Source organism: Thermobia domestica, chromosome 7 (genome assembly GCF_964235325.1).
Source record: "Thermobia domestica chromosome 7, izTheDome1.hap1.1, whole genome shotgun sequence".
NCBI lineage: Eukaryota > Metazoa > Arthropoda > Insecta > Zygentoma > Lepismatidae > Thermobia > Thermobia domestica.
In genome coordinates this window covers 33,957,520-33,974,408 of record NC_137460.1, presented here as the reverse complement: position 1 = coordinate 33,974,408, position 16,889 = coordinate 33,957,520, and the positions used below count along the sequence as shown (strand labels likewise).

General features: G+C 39.0%; 1 protein-coding gene across 1 annotated transcript in view; it reads left to right on the top strand.

Moving 5' to 3' along the window:
• Positions 1 to 4,110, top strand: part of LOC145690002 (selenoprotein F) — a 35,196-nt gene extending 31,086 nt beyond the window's left edge. Inside the window, exon 5 of the mRNA XM_081764473.1 lies at positions 3,822 to 4,110. Within this exon, the coding sequence (XP_081620599.1) occupies positions 3,822 to 3,923 (102 nt within the window). The 3' untranslated portion in view covers positions 3,924 to 4,110. The remainder of the gene's footprint in view (positions 1 to 3,821) is intronic.
• The last annotated feature ends 12,779 nt before the right edge of the window (positions 4,111 to 16,889 follow it).

Here is a 16,889-nt window from a genome sequence, read left to right as displayed (position 1 = left end):
TGAGTCAATTAAAAATAAGATATTGACAGAAATAACACTTACGGTTAATATTCTTCGAAATATGATCCTGCTACATCCACACACTGCTGCCAGCGGGATTTCCAGTTTTCATACGCTTCCTGGAAGGCGGAAACTGGAATGCTGTTCAGCTGCCTCGTCACGGCCGGTTGTAATGCTTCCACCAAGCCGTGATGATGCCCTTTCAGGGTGGTTTTGAGGCGGGGGAAGAGGAAAAAGTCTGGTGGGGCAAGGTCGGGACTATAAGGTGGCTGAGGCAAGGTTGCAATGTTATGTTGGGCCAGATACGTCACCACTCGGAAGTCCTTTTGCGAACGTCCTTTTGCTCGCCTGTCAGCACTCGCGGCACCAACTTTGCACAGTTTTCCTCATTTGCAATTGTTCGTGCACAATTTCGTGAACTTGGGTTTTAGCAATTGCAAGTTCATCGGCAATCATGCAAACAGTGAAACTTCGGTCACTGTCCAGCAAATTCTTCACTCATGCAACATTTTCCTCCGTTTTGGAGCTCGAAGGTCGTCCTGGCCGTGCAGCGTCTTCAACTTCTTCTCTCCCCTCCCTAAACAGCTTGTGCCACTCACACACACTCGATCTTCCAATGGCGTTATCACCGTACGCCGTCTTGATCATTTCATGAGTCTCTTTCCCAGTTTTACCGAGCTTCACGCAAAATTTGATGGCGTAACGCTGTTCCAAAAGATTGGCCATGACGCAGCGTGACGAGGGTCACTCGCAGAGGTTACGATGACGAGCGATCTTTACCCTGCTGGCAGCCGACTAGCGCTTCTTCCTACCTCAACCAACAACAGGTGGAGTAACCGCCGTCAGTCTGTAAAATGAAAAGAAAAAAAAATCAGTCCTACTACTTTAAGGATGGACCTTGTATGGTGGCATATTTTCTCTACATAGTCTCCATTATGAGCAACACACTTGCACCAACGCGAAACAAGGTTTTTCATGCCGTCGGCGAAGAATTGTGGTGGCTGCTGGCGACACAATTGCCGAACTGCTGCTTCCACCTCCGCATCACAGCTGTAGCGTTAGCTGTCAAGGTGATTCTTAAGTTTAGAGAAGAGCCAAAAGTTCGCAGGGCGCATGATCCGGACTACAGGCAGAATGAGGCAAAATGTCAACATTTTGCCAGCAGATGGAACAACTTTTTTTTCTCTCGGAGGAGAGGATGTATGGCAATATTCCTACGACTGACGCTTCGTTTCCAGGTTGTAATGTTGTATTTACGATTCGTCGCCGGCGATGAATGTTCCTGGACGTACAACCTTCCGCAGTCAGAAATTCAGTGACAGCCCGCTGTTTCATTCGAACGTCACCACTCGATGCTATGGATTGCTCCATTACTTAGGAACGAGAACAGGATTGCTCCATTTGCTATCCTTGGATTAAGAACTACTCACCTTTAAGCTTAATCAGCATACAAGTGACCAAAATAAAGAAAAATACAATATCGCATTTGTTGATTTCATGTCAACAGATGGGGAAATTCGACCAAGAACACCTTAATCTTCAATGAACAAATTCGCAGACTTGACAATAATCTGATCTACTGGGCTGTCTCCAAGGAAACTGTCAGACGCGACGTGTTAGAGCACGTTCGGACGGTGTAGTACTTCATTTTGTTACTTACCATAACCATCTAACTATCAAAGATAGGAACTTGCCGTGCTCTTCAGATTTTGCATACATGTACTGAATAGTGGTAGCTCAGTGGTGGCTCAGTGGTAGGGCGTTCACCTCTGGTGCTTGGGGTCCCGGGTTCGATCCCAGCCCCCGCCAAGGAAACCTTGTGGTGGACAAACACCGTGTTCATGGGTTTCCTCGGGATTTTCTCGTTTCCTTTAGCCAAGCCGGCATAACCGTGGGATGTAAAACTCAAAGATTTCATTTCGGAATTACACAGTGAGGATGAATCTCCTTTGGAACAGATCTTTTTTACATAAACTCGACGTCGTTGACCGAAAAGGGGAAATTTTGACTGCCGTCTATAATACACCTTGGCATGTACTGTTGTCCAATTCTTGTGCTTCAAGGCCCATTGAAGCCCTTTTGCTTGTTTCCGTTCAGCAGTTCTCCCCCAGAATCGAGCGAGTTTTAATCGTCGTTACACGGTACTAACTGACATATCTCTAGGGTGATTACGGTTCAGTTCTGATTAAAGTTCTAATGCAGTAAACTTCGTGTTTCAGACATTAAAATAGTACAATCCGCAATTGACGTAATACGAGGCCTTCTAGTTCGATTTCTGTCCGCATTCTTTCCAGTTTACTGAAACGTTTGACGGCATCGCCAACAGTAAATGGAAGCAATTCCAGTTTATAAACTGTTTGGCAATTAGGAAAACCCACATTAGGAAGTGCAATAACTCCAGAGCGTGTATCAACACTTAAAATCTTACCTCTGCCCATGTTCTCCAACGATCACGGCAATTAACCTCAGAAAACGCAAAAAATCCACACAAAGACCATTCAATACGTCACCGCACTGTGTATCTTATAACACCGTTCACTACTAATGTAAACTTTCGTCATTATCTATGTTAAATAAGGCACATCTGCCATAGTTATATTCCAGGAACTACTACTATGCAAAGGGATTAATATCTGACGTTTAACATACTTTGATCGGGCAGTTATTTCATGATCGGGTCGGTTAATTTTGTTTTAAAAATTTCTAACATTGCAATAATTGAGTATCCTTCTTTTTTTGCTAGAAGTAAATTTCAGTGGTGAATATAAACACATATATTATCCTCCTAAGACACACAAAAGCAGGTGCTATTGAGCCAGTTCGCTAGAACTGGTTGTTATATCCAGACATAAATAAACATACACACGCATGACCTAGCCAAGAGTAAAAGAAGAAAACCAAACAAATATGTGAAAACACCTCTGTACTTTTTCCGTTCGCTTGCATTGTTGTGAAAGCAATTAACTTGGAATTGTTTCAATTCAATGGGCAGAGAGAAATTTGAATATGAATTCCGGAATTTTGCTTGTAACACTGGGATCTGTGAGAGGGTAATGAATGTGATACGTATCTAATGCCTATTACGTGTGCTGTTTTTGAATGACTTCGATATCTTTATTAGTCCCGGAGATGTGCGCCTACGAAATAGTGTCTTTCCTTCGATATCTCGAACGATTGCTTGTTATAACCCATACTATCATTCCTCAATATCTATCTATCTATCTATCTATATCTATCTATATATATATATATATATATATATAAAATATAGATATAGATAGGTAGAACCAATCGTTAAAATATTAAAATACACCACTGCACAAAAGTAAAATTTGAATTGGTAGTTTTATACTTTGACCGGTAATGTATATCAAGAGCAATACTTGAATTCCGATATCCCATTTGGGGTGAGGTCGCTGGTAGGTCAACAATGTGTATGAATGTCTGGAATAGAAGAGAATCAAAAGCCGATCTCTCATGTGCAGCGGTTGCTGTAACTAGTTGACCTACTATACTCCGCATCATCCGAATTGGCTTGTAGCATTAGCCAATAAGCTCGCAGTGGGTTGTTACGAAACCTTCAGGGAGGAATCTGATCATTCATAATTGATTTTGTTCATATTTGTGGACAGTTATGAATGATTAGATTCCTCCCTGAAAGTTTGGTAACAGGCCACAGCGAGCTTATTGGCTGATGCTACACGTCAATTCGGGTGACGCGGACTATAGTGACCTCACTGAAACGGGATATCGGAAGTGAAGTCTCGCCCTTTCACCTCAATTACTTAGCGTTAATGTTTTGTTCTTTATTTATCTTTCAGATTCTGGCCATTGATAAATGGAACACTGATTCAGTGGAAGAGTTCTTGAACACCCATTTAATTAATGATGATTATGATGATAGAGAAGATAACATGATATGAAGACTGTTCATGACAAAAGAAACTTGAAAACTGTGAACTTTTGTGTGTGTACGTGTGTGTTCGCAAGTGTGAAAGTATGATAACGCAAGTAAAATTCATCAACAGAAATTCTGCTTACTTGTGACTCAGTTTGATTCACAGTTCGTATAAGTTTTTATTATAAAAGCGTATAAAAATTCACTTTAAAGTTGTGTTTTATTTAAAGGTTTTGTTGGTGATAATTTCCGCATCTTTTTATCTGACATTTTTGTCAGAGCACTTACCTTCATTTTAGGAAAAAAAAAAAAAAAAATGGGGAGCCACAGTGATGTAATGGTATAGTGTTCACCTCGATTCTAGGCTATGTGAGTTTGTGGTAGATTGTTCGTGGGTTTTCTTGGACCTCTCATGTTTCCTCCATGATTCTCATTCCACCAATTCTTTCATAATAATTTATTTTCATTAATTTTCAGTCTCCATTAGCCTTCAAGGCATAAGCGTGTGACTAGAAATTTAATTTCTTTTATTTTGAAAAGAGAAAGGGAGAAAGTTAAAGAAGAAACGCAGCCATAAGTATAATAATACTGTAAAACCAAGAATATGGTGTTTAAAGATATGATTTAAAGCATATTTTATAATTTGTAAAATATATAACAACTGGAAAAGTTTGTTATAGGTAAAGTACAATTGGACACAATAAGTTGATACATTTATATATATATATATATATATATATATATATATATATATATATATATATATATATATATATATATATCGGGTATTCTAAAAATGGCGCCCAAGGACCACAGAGCATTATTCTACAAGTCAAAATAAAGTAAAAAATATATATATTTCTATACCTTTTGAGTCCTCGTCTGGAGACGCAAATTGCACTATGTGGCAACGTCACAAAAAAGAACCATAGATTATATGTACCGTGTCCTGCGAAAACGAACTAAGCGCCACTTTCATACTTTTAAGAAAATTACGTATAAAGGTTGATGTCCAGCATTAATGTAGCCGTAATCAAAAGTGAAATTATGTTTCTTTTTTTGGAAATTTGTTGGTTTTCCTCTCTTTTCGATTGTGCAAAACGTTCTAATGCTTATCAGGAACCAATCGTCGCATTTACGTGGATTTTCAAAGTTTGGCGCTTAGTTCACTTTTGCATAACACGGTACATATATACTAATGTATCAAATAGTTATATCAGTTCTTTCCAGATGGCAGCTAAAGTCGATATTGGTTGACACTAGCATCATTTACTAGTGTAGCAATCGATTCAACTGCTTGTTGTATTCGTAGAATAATGCTAATGGCTCCAAGTTAATCTGCGACGTTTCCACACACGAGGGATGATGGAAGATAAAAGATTACAAAGCGTAAAACTTGTAGGTTATTGACTGTAAGTTAACGAAAATTTGTTTCTAGATTAATAACATGCATGTCTAGGTGCGGGTTTGAAGACTTCCTATTTTGACCAGGTATACTCGAGAAGCAGACGTTAAAAATGATGACTCGTCTGGAAAATTGATCAAGAGTAGAAGAGAGATCAGTGATGCGGTTCCTGTGGGCCAAAAACCCTAAACTTGCTGACATTCATTGGCATATTGCAGAAGTCAGTGGAAGGGGAGGTCTAAATTTCAAAGCAACGTGTGGGGAAGTGGTATTGTGCCTTTCAAAGAAAGACGGACCAGTGTTATTAATGTCAATCCTGGACACAGCGGTAGATCCAGTACTTTAACCACTGACGTTACGCTTGGAACAACCAGAGCACCCTTTCTACAGCCCTGACCTAGTCCCAATGACTTTCACCTTTTTCCTGTTCTAAAGCAATAAAATGGTCGGCCACCATTATCTAGCATGTGTTAATGTCAAAACCGCTGTCACATGGTGACTACGAGAACGTGACACGGACTTCTATGCAAATGGTCTAGAAAACTTTATCTGCCGTTGTGATAAGCGCTTAAACAAAAACTGATTAGATCGAGGACTAGTGTTGAGTGCCCTCTATCATCAGCTGTATTGATCTTCCTGTTATGTCTCACACATAAGCCATATTATTATTATTATGAAGTATGCTGCCTTTCGGCAGGTCCTGGGACTAATGAGGAGGTTTTTTAAGATTTGGGCCTGGAAATGTTTCTTCCACTTTTCTTGATCTTCAGCTTCCTCTTTTAACTCCCAATATTTTCTCTTATCTTTGAAATTATCAATCAGCTGTGTTCTTCTTCCTATTCCTTGATTCCCTTTCATCTTTCCTTCTACCGCGGTGTGAAGAAGACAATTTCTTCGCAAGATGTGTCCAATCCAATTGGCCTTTCTACGAAGGATGGTGGCTAGAAGTGTCCTCTTCTCAACTGCCCGTTTTAAAACATGTTCGTTTGTTGCTCTCCCTGTCCATTTTATCTTCTCCATCTTCCTCCAACACCACATTTCTAGGCATTCTAATTTTTTTCGATTATCCCTCGTATAATATAGTATATTTCGTTATCAAAGGAATGAATCCCGTCAAACGCTTTTACCTTCTTTATGTCTCACTCATATTGCCTTACCTGCCCTTTCTAAGCGTTCTGATGATGGTGGCAAAGAAAAAAGGCGTCGAAATTATAAGCAATGAAATTCGTAAATAGAGCAATAGAAGACATTGTATGTGTATGTATATGTTTTAAGTATATTGTTCCCTACTTATTATTTCTGACTTGCACAGAATTGTTCTCTGAGTTCCGAATATTTCATAACAGTATTGCGTTAAGTTTACGAGCGAAAAGTAAGTGATGGAATTATTATTATTGTTGCAAAGGTTAATCTTACGACTCTTAAGATACACACTCTAACACTTAAAGTGTAAAACTGGTGTAGGAATCATGGTGCTGCTTCAGGTTGTGGGGGCACAATTTTGTGAAATTTACGAAAGAAACATGAACTATGATTTCGAAAGAGGAACATATAGGAAATTGGAATATATGTGGATCTTACCTGTACCATGCGTAAAACACGTTAATATCTAATACCAAGTCTACCTTTATGAGCACATAAGAACGATAATGGGCAGGTTTTAACCCTCCGTGGTCTCACTGGGGTCTGACAGACCCCCAGAGAAATACTTTTAGTGCTGATTTCTTTCCTGTTGTTTTTTGACAATTTTCTCACCCATGTAAATTCAATTGACAACATTGCCTGTTGTTATGGCTGGTACAATCCGCGGCAAAAAAACCTGCAACATAAGCATATAAGTTTATTGTGAAATGACGAAGTCTTTTGCTCCAAAATAAGTGTGCACAGGAGGAGGCCGAGGCTTATCCTGGCGTGATTCGTTCCACTTAGACGTTATGTTCATTCCCTGTGCTGTTAGACGTAGTTTTACAATGAACTTGCATCCTCATGTTGCAGGTTTTTTGCCGCGGATTGTACACTGCATCTTTCACAGAATAGTAATAAATAAATAAATAAATAAAAATTAAAATATTAAATAATAATAATAAAAGATTTTGAGGTCTATTGGACCCCAGTGATCTTCAGTTCCCATATTCCTAGGTTATAGGAAAAAGAATGTAATTAAATGTTTGCAAGAGTTTGAGTTACTCAAGAGTGATGTAATTTGTGAGAAATGCGAGAGGATTTGACATTAACGAAGAGAAATTAATCAGTTGATGCCTTAACATGAAATAAAAAGGAAGAAATTAATACTAAAAAGTGCATAAGAAACGCAAAAGAAGTTGGTGAAACTTCCACTGGAAAGTTAGTTAAGTTGTTTATGCGCATACCCACCATCGTTTGCGTTCTACGGATGCATCCCCTCAGTGCTGCTGCGTTCCACCTCTAGATAGAGATAGCATTCATGGTTTTAAGTCGCCACTTAACACAAGTTGCTTCTAAGGTTCGTGTTTAATACTCAGTCATCCGAAAGTTAATCGGCACCCATTACCGGTAATATGATTCCTCTCTTGAAACTATCTAAGGCAGTAAGAGTGCATTTCATGAATATAAGCATGTCCCCATAAAATGGGACTTGGGTGCAGCAACTTTTTTTGAATAAAGTTCCGAATGAGATGGTCTAGTATCATCCTAGTCATTTCATTCAGAAAGAACCGATTCTTCAAAACAGTACCTTTGAAACAATTCATGTTAATCGTTCCAAGAAATTCTTTACTTCCTATACTTGCCCGAGTAACTAATGTCCAAAATAAGGTAGAGTAATAATAAACCACCAAAACCTAACCTAAGCAAAATCTGATTATTTTAATATCACAAGAAATAATCAGGTAAACATTAGAATAGAAAAAAAAATGTGTTAGAAAGAAAGCTACAATGCGCCATAAAGTGGTGTATGCGAAAAATATGTGAATTACTCGCATTTTCCTAGTGTAGCAAATGAAGGCGTTCACATAGCCACAGTGCTTAAAGAGGTTTTAGGAGGTGCACTCATGGTGGTATGGTGGAACATAGTGCAAAAGAAAGGATGTAAGCTAACCAAATTTTAACAAATTTTCGTGAAATTTTGAGAAAAGGGACCGTATATTGTAAAATTCAAGAAACAGCTATTAATAGTGAGCATTACGTTTACGATGTAGAAATGGACATGAGATTTTTATTAAAGTGATTCATAGCGTAAATATTTGATTCAATAGTTAATATGTAAATGAGTTTCCCTTGAAAGCAAAATAAGTGGTAAGATATTTTTACAATTTTTTTTAGTAACTTTGTATGAGAAAAAAGTGGTAGAAAATGAGTAATAATACATGACCACAATTTAGTTTTACACTCATAAAACGTGTACCTTCGCCTTGTAATGAACTAATAAAATAGACCAAAACTATACGGCATGAGTGACTTGTTTCGAGTTGAAATTAAACTGAAATTATACAGTGAGTTGAATGAATAAATAAAAGGTACTGTATATGTTCTTGTTTATTTAACGGAAGGCTGCTGTATATAAATCTTACCAGGTGTGCATTAATTGCAATTTTGGAGTGAAGTCTTCGACCTTTATTGATTATTCATAGATTTTTTTTTTTTATGTACATTGATTGTTTTCGTGAACGAACGCGACATGCAATCAGCGAAGATTATAATGACTTTGAAAAATTGTGTTCGCAGAACAAAACGAAAAAGGGCTTCGCACTATTTTTAATGTTGAAAATTCTTATTTTCCAATGATTACAATGAGAATTCGTGCGACAAATGCTTTTTTTCAAAGTTAAGTGCATGGGCGTCCCGTCTTAAGGTGATTATTCCTCAATGGTATGTCCGATCGGGACATGCAATCCCTTACGACACTCAGCGCGCACTGGTGAAAAACGGTTCAAGCGTCTCAGAGGAGAATCCGGACAAACGAACGCCTAATTCTTAAAGGCCTTTGATTTCGATCCTTTTAGGGTGGCAACTAGTTACAAGGGAAAATTTCGAAATTTATTTAACAGTCTCATCCCCTTAAATGTATTCCTTTTAGTTACTTAAGCATGCGGGCAAAATTACCTGAAAATATTTTAATATTTAAAGGTCGCTCAACGCGCTCAAACTTATAGCTACATTTACATTACTTGCGAAACTCAGCGTGTCTTAACCTGCATCAACCCAACTTTCTCTGTTTGAGATACAGTTTTCACACTTACAATATATGACCTCCGGGTGTACTTACGACGTATTGTAAAGTTTGATGATATGTTTAGAGGTCTCATATCTAGGGTGCGTGACAAGTATATAAAATTGGACGCTTGTGAGTATATTATGCAGGTCTTTCTTCCCGAAAGCTGTCTGTTATAAAGAAGCCAAAGTTGTGTCGACCAGCCAACACCATCACACCAGAGCTGTCTTCAGCACTGGATCGTGCAAAACTCAGCGACAGAAATGCCATTCAAATTCTAGCTGTTTGAATTCTAGTGGAAGCCTTGGGGCACAGCTCACGAGAAATCTGTGTTAATAAGGAATTTATTAGAAGAGCATGCAGAGGGACCCGCAAGGAAATCGCTAGTGAAACGTGTTCGTGTTTTTCATCTGGTGGTCCATTTACAGTGCATTGGGATGAGAAGTTGTTACCTGTTCTCACTTCTAAGGAATCAGTTAATTACATAACGGTTCTCGTTTCAGGGAATGGCGACACGAAACTATTAGGACTGCCTGCTATTTCAAATAAAAGTGGTGCCTCCGAATCTGAAGTTGTTTTTAAATTGCTGGAGGATTGTAACAACCACACGTGTGCAATTCACGTGTTCTGACACAACAGTATCTAACACGGGGTGTAAAATGGAGCTTGTACTCAGCTGGAACTGAAAGTGCAGAAGGATCTGATCAGAGTCCTTGTAGGCATCACATAATGAAACTAATTATGGTGAGAGTGTTCGACATGATTTTCGTTGCTTCAATGGGTCCACGCATAAAACTCTTTCAACGTTTCTCTGAGGCATGGAACTCAATTGCAAAGCTGAAGTTCGACACTGGAATCCTGGTCGAAGTTGTCGCAGAGGTTTTGACCCTAGTAAAATATGAACTAATATCTTTCTTCAAGCAGCAACTGGCGCACTATCAGCCCAGAGATGATTAGAGAGAAATTTTGCATTTTTCTCATATTTCTTGGCGAAGTTCTTCCAGAAAGCATCACATTCTATGTTCCTGGAGCCTACCATCGTGCAACCATGGATTGCGAAATTGAAGATATATCTTTTCCGATCGCAGTTTCACCTTACACCTCGTGAGCTGAACGGACTTCGCGACTTAAACATATTTGTCGTCGCAGTGTATTTGAAGGCATGGTATTCCTCTCCTTTTGCGCTTCCAAGGTCCTTAACGTACCCTCACAGGAAGAAGTCTCACGGCGTTAAATCAGATCTGGGAAGCCATGAGAACAAAGCTACGTCATTCTCACCAATACGCCCAATCCAGGGATCGTTAAATTAAAAATAAATAAATAAAACTCTTGTGAGGGGACTATTTCTATATGCATATTTCGTTTTCCCTTGGGCATTTTGAAAGTGCGAAATGTAAGAATTTAAGACGGAGATGTAAAATTCGGTAAATAAGCTCTTAATTAAAAACAAGAAAATACGTGTTTTAGTGTTTCTAAAATGGGGTTCCTACGGGTCAGGGAAGTTCAGGGGAAAAGACTGGGAATCAGGGAAATGTTATAAAATATATTTTTTTTCTAACATTAATTGTACACCAATTTCAGCTTAGCCAACCATTATAATACCTATTTGGTTAGCAGTTTCTCCAGACATGTTTTTGGGGGCATTGCCCCCCGGAGGAGACCAAAAAATATGTCTATAATATAATAATAAATAGAATAGTACCAGCAGTGCTCCCCCGGAACATTTTTCTGAAAGAAATACTGTTGGTAAGGTAAGTGGAATGTGTACGTATGAGCAATTGGTCTCTGTGGAATAAATGTTCTGATATATAAATATTTACTTATATTTATCTCTTATTTATATGTCAACCTCATCCGACACATCATGAAAGTCAGGAAGTTTCCTACCAAAGGTCAGAGAAATAGATTTTTTACAGATCAGGTAGGAACCCTGTAAAAAATTTGTATGCTTAAGGGTGAAAAAGGAATAATTTCTATAATATTCCAAGTTATTGGGCAATATGCAGTCTTTCTGACGTGTGATTAGTGCCATAGTAAAGAGTTCGACTAACATTTGTTTCCTGCAGTAGTCAGACGTTTAGTATGATGCTAATTGTAAGTCAAAACGACTCTGCATAAGGCGGATTTTCTTTATACAGAAAATACCCATCCAAAATATGCTTGAGCTCAGTACAGTATAATTAGTGTTGAATTAAGAAAGAGTACGAGTACACTAATATTCAATCTTGTACCAATTAAATTGTGAATGAAATAAGCACACTTTTTTATATTGTGCTCTTCTAAAAAATGGAGTTTAATTTTGGAATACAAAAGTGAAAATTCGTTGTTACTATTTGCAGGCCATTTTTTTTTAAATTTTTTTTTACAGGCTAGCCTGAAGGACTAGCAGCCTTTCAGAGGGTTACGCCCTCTTTTAGGAACGAGATTGGCGGTTAACAATGGAATTAGTATGTTGGATGGGCTAAGTGATTTTAATCTTTATTAGCAGCAACATTTACATAAATAAATAATTTTGAAGGTGGAGACTTAAGGAATATTAATCCTTAATATTAGGTGCAGGTATAAACACAAAGGAGAAGAGAATACGGTATATTTTAAGCAAATAAATTATAACAAAATGATAACAGTGCTTAGGTATAGCATTCATGATTTGTACAAGTATAGCTATGAGCGTGAGAGATGTGGTGAGGTGCATTCACAGGACAACACATGGGTGATGTTAATTAGATAAATGAGGTTATCTTCAGCCTAGGGGCTGCTCTAGGCAATGATGAAGACGAATGAGGCCCATGTTAGTAAATAATGATAATCACTGTGCTGGAAATGATGGATGAATGAGAGGAAGATGTTCATGAATGACGTAATCTGTGATGATAAGTAAGGCGGGATCTAACGGTGGTAGAGTGTAGTGATATAGCGTAAAGAGAAGCGAAAGTGGAGGATGATAATAACGGTGAGGTGTTGGGTGAAGTGCTAAATATCGCATTGTATCCTGTAGTAAAGGATGTCGTGTTTCGAAGCGTTTGGTGATGAATGTTAGCCGCAGCTTTTCAAGGTAATATTGTAAAGTCGGAAAAGTGATTTTGCGGTATAGATCCTGTGTAGGACTAGGCAGCTTAATGCGGAACGCTGTACGGAAAGCATGGCGTTCTAGAATTAAAAGTTTATTGTAGAACTTAGTTGGGGCAGCTATCCAAGCAGTAAACCCGTATGTAAGGACAGGTCGTAAGAAAACCTTGTAGGTATTTAGGATGGTGTGTGCTTTATGGCCCCAGGTGGTACCAGTCAATCGTTTCAGGAGATTGAGTCTATTATAAGCTTTAATGGTAATGGTTCTCAGATGTTGCGACCAAGTAAGGTGGTGATCATAGGTAATTCCCAGATATGTGACAGTGTTACTGATTTGAATAGGCACCCCATCAACATTCAGAGAGATTGCGTGGGTTTCGACGGACTTTGGAAGTTCTTCTAGGTGGTAACTGCAGGCCAGATTATAATCGTAACATACCAAATTTATCGTTAAATATACTGTGGTTGTTTTCACGGAGAAAACGCTTCCTATATATGTAAAACAGTGTAATGCAATTCTGTAGCAAAAGTTCGAATTACATTTTAAATTGCTATCTGCTCATCTTTAAAGAAAATTAAAGGAGTGACTTTTATTGTTGCGACTTCAAATTAACCACTCTTGAGTTGTGCTGCCATCTAATAGTCTCTATTAATACTACAGTTTTCCTTTCCGAAACTATAGCTCGAGAAATGACAAGTTACATGTCTCTGTGCGAGATTTGCCTCCGATCCGGCATAAGGTACGAAAATTCTAATGGCGGGAAGACTTTTTTGAACAAAATTCCACACACTAATAACGTAGTGGAATTTAAAGATTCACTGTTGTCAAAAGTTCGCAAATTATTTACAGTATAGAAATGTGAGGGAATATCGTGTAGTGGGTAATATTAGGAGGTGCTCTTAACCTGTGCAAGAACATCTAGTTTTACGCTTTCTTCACAGGCGCTCGTAATAGTAGGAGCAAGAGGGGAGGCGAGGCACCCACGCTTGTTTTCCCGGTTGTACATATTATAATTATTATTATTCACCGGTTGTACATAGAAAAATGAGGGAGCGAGTACAAATATTGGGGTGGCGGTCGCCCCTCTTTGCCCCCCCGTAGCGCCGCCACTGATATTTATTGACATATTCCTATCAGTGATCACAAAGTAATCTACGAGGGACATTCGGATAGTTTTGAATTTCTGGACAACTAGAACACAGGGAGTGATAAAATTTTCCGTTGGAAAGACCTAACCTTCTTCACAAGCGAACTCAATCAGTTTCGTAACAATCACGCCAATCGTTAGGAAGAGCAGTGTTGCCAAGTTTCTGCATTTGTCGTTAGTTAAGCTTCAGCCATGGAGTTGGAAAGGAGAGATTTTCGTGCAATGATTTTGTACGACCAAAAGAGTGGTTTAAATGAATAACTGTGCCTTGAACGTTTGTCTGCTGCATTTAGGGACAGGGTAGCATCACGTGTAACAGTTTTTCGCGGGTATGCTGAAACAGCGTCTGGTCTCGCTCGATAATGAGGGGTGCAGTGGGAGGCCGTACACAGTTGTCATGGAAGAAAACATTGATGCTATGGGGAAGATGCGCGTGTGACCTACAGTGACATTGAGTGTGTCCTTGGTATTAGTTCGTCAAGGTTTCAAACATTTTATACAAACACCTGTTGTGAGGAAGGTTTAGTCACGTTGGGTGCCATAAACTTGACAGATGCTCGGAAGCAGACTCGTGTCGAACGGTCAAGACAGGTCCAGAAATTTAACAATAACTGATTCTAGGAGGGTGTCAGACATAGTTACTGGTGACGAAACATGGATATGTCAATTTGATCCCTAAACAATAGCGCGAATTGTCTGTGTGGTTGTTTCTTGGTAAAGAAGCACTCATAAAAGTCAAAACGTCAAGAAGTGTTGGAAAGAAAATGGGGGCAACATTTTTCTCACCAACTGGACATGTAGTCACAATTCATATGGAAAATCAACGAACAGTTACAGCGAGATGGTACATAGATGTTTGTCTTCTAGAAGTATTCCAGTAAATCCAGGAGAGACGATCAAGAACTGGTCTGCGGAGAATCATGCTGCATCATGACAATGCATCTGCTCACTCAGCGAACATCACAGTTGAATTCAATGAAGACATTCGTGTTAAACTTCTTAGCCACCACCCTACAGTCCTGACCTGGCACCATGTGACTTTCTCTTGTTCCCTACGATGAAGAATAAACTTCGTGGACGTATATTTCTTTCCCCTGAAAATGTCACTGATTACACAGAGCAGTTAAGTGCAGTGTCTGAAGCAGACTGGCGCCAATGCTTCCTGAGTTGGTTCGGAAGGATGAGACTTTGTGTGGAGTGTTATGGAGAAGTTTTGCATACCCAGGGACCCGTGTCTCAAAACTTTCCTAGTGTCCTTCGTATTCATGTCGGGTGTGGAACTCACCTCATCATTGGTTCCGCAATTACTTTAGCTCTAGGGCCTGTAAATTTCAGACTGTCCTGGTAAAACACATATTTATTTGCAACTTTGCATAAATACATTCACAGTAACATTTCAAACATTAATAAATTTTTGCAACTTTGCATAAATACATTCACAGTAACATTTCAAACATTAATAAATTTAAAATGTACTTATAATTCAAGAATTATCTATTTCATCAAAAAGAAATAAACGATAATGCAATTATACATTGTTAATTTTCCATAATGTAAATTGCATTAAGAAAATGTTCTGTGTTGCTGGCTTATTTATTTATTTGTAGTTTGTGTGTAGAAGAGTGTTGCGACAGCAAAAATATTACTCTTAAAGAAAGAAAAAAGACATTCTGCCTGCTTCGTACGCTTCAATACCTACTTGCTTCTCGCTAGTGACATCACGTAAAACAAACAGCGAAGGTCTGCGCTTATAGCCAAACCTTTCTTTTAAAAAAAGAAAGAAAAGAAAAAAAGAAAGAAAGAAAGAAACGGCGTGACAAACATCTTGGCACTTGAAAGCGACGCTCCAAGTTCCCTTTAAATGCTGCTAGCAAATGAGAGACCAGCGGTATTGCCACGTTTATTTTGTACACATCCACGTCTATCCTCTGCCACCTGATCGCGCTGTAATTTGTCTGCTTAGCCATAGCTACACCCCTTTACCATTTGGCAACGTCGCGTCAGAGCTTGCATTTTATTCGTTTAGCTGAAATGCCAAGCTGTTTGTTACAGGCTTTTAGCAACATTGGGTAATATCACGCAGAAGCATACTGCAGAACTGAAAGACGTGGCAACGCTGGAAATGATAAGAACTGCCAACATATATATTAAGCCTCCGCCAGTCTTCTTTGTCGTTTGAGAGTAATTACATATGCAAGAAAATATTGTAAAATTTCTTGGGTAGAGCAATAAAATGTACTCGAGATTTGGACTTTCCCTTCACCTTTTTATTATAAAAAAATCTTATTATATACACAATTATAATAAGCAATTTCTCTAATATCTACTTACGTAAGATTAAGATAGGAACCCGGTTACCAAGCGTCGTGGGCTTTGAGGTGAGGTACTCTCGGTGACCATGCTTCGTGAGAAAGAGGAAAGGAACCCGGTGACCAAGCGTCGTGGGTATAAGGATGGGTACCTCTCGGTGACCAAGCGTCGTGAGAGGGGTTTTAGGTGTTTCGATCAATCCGGGAAGATTGATACTGGTCGAGGCGTGCAGCTCCCTTTTATCCTGTATTGTCGGCTTCCTTCGTTGATTCTCGTCCTTCCGACTGTTGGCGATGGTGGGCCCATGGTGGACTCATCTTCGGGACCGTCGTCTGCTTGTGTTTATCATCAACACGCGTAGTACACATGGCTATTGCATGGTACGGCGACGTGGGGATTCTTACAATATATTTTTCATCTCGCTGAGAAGACTAGTGGGATATTACTCAAGTCCGGATATCTCTTTCGGTGATTACTGACAACTTGCAAAAGAAACTGCTTTTGCTCTTCATCCTTGGTATGCAATTAGCAATATTCCGCGATCAGAGTAACTCCGCGTTCTACCGTGTCATTAACGCATTTGACGGACCTGATCATTTTTTTCGTGACAATGTAGTTCCCATCAAAAGGCCACAGCTCGGGATCTAATTCAGTGAATTTCGAGTCAAATCCTAGTATGTCAAAAAATCTTAATGTGTTGTCTGATGCAAAATGGTCCAAATCCTTCTCCAAGATGGTATCCAGATCAACTCTTACTCGCTTTGGGGTGTTTTCTAAACCTTCATTTTGGAGAGCTTGAATCATTTTGGCTTTGGTGTCTGCTGGCACTCTTTCATCAAAGAAAGCAAAGGCACACAGCTCTTCGCTGAG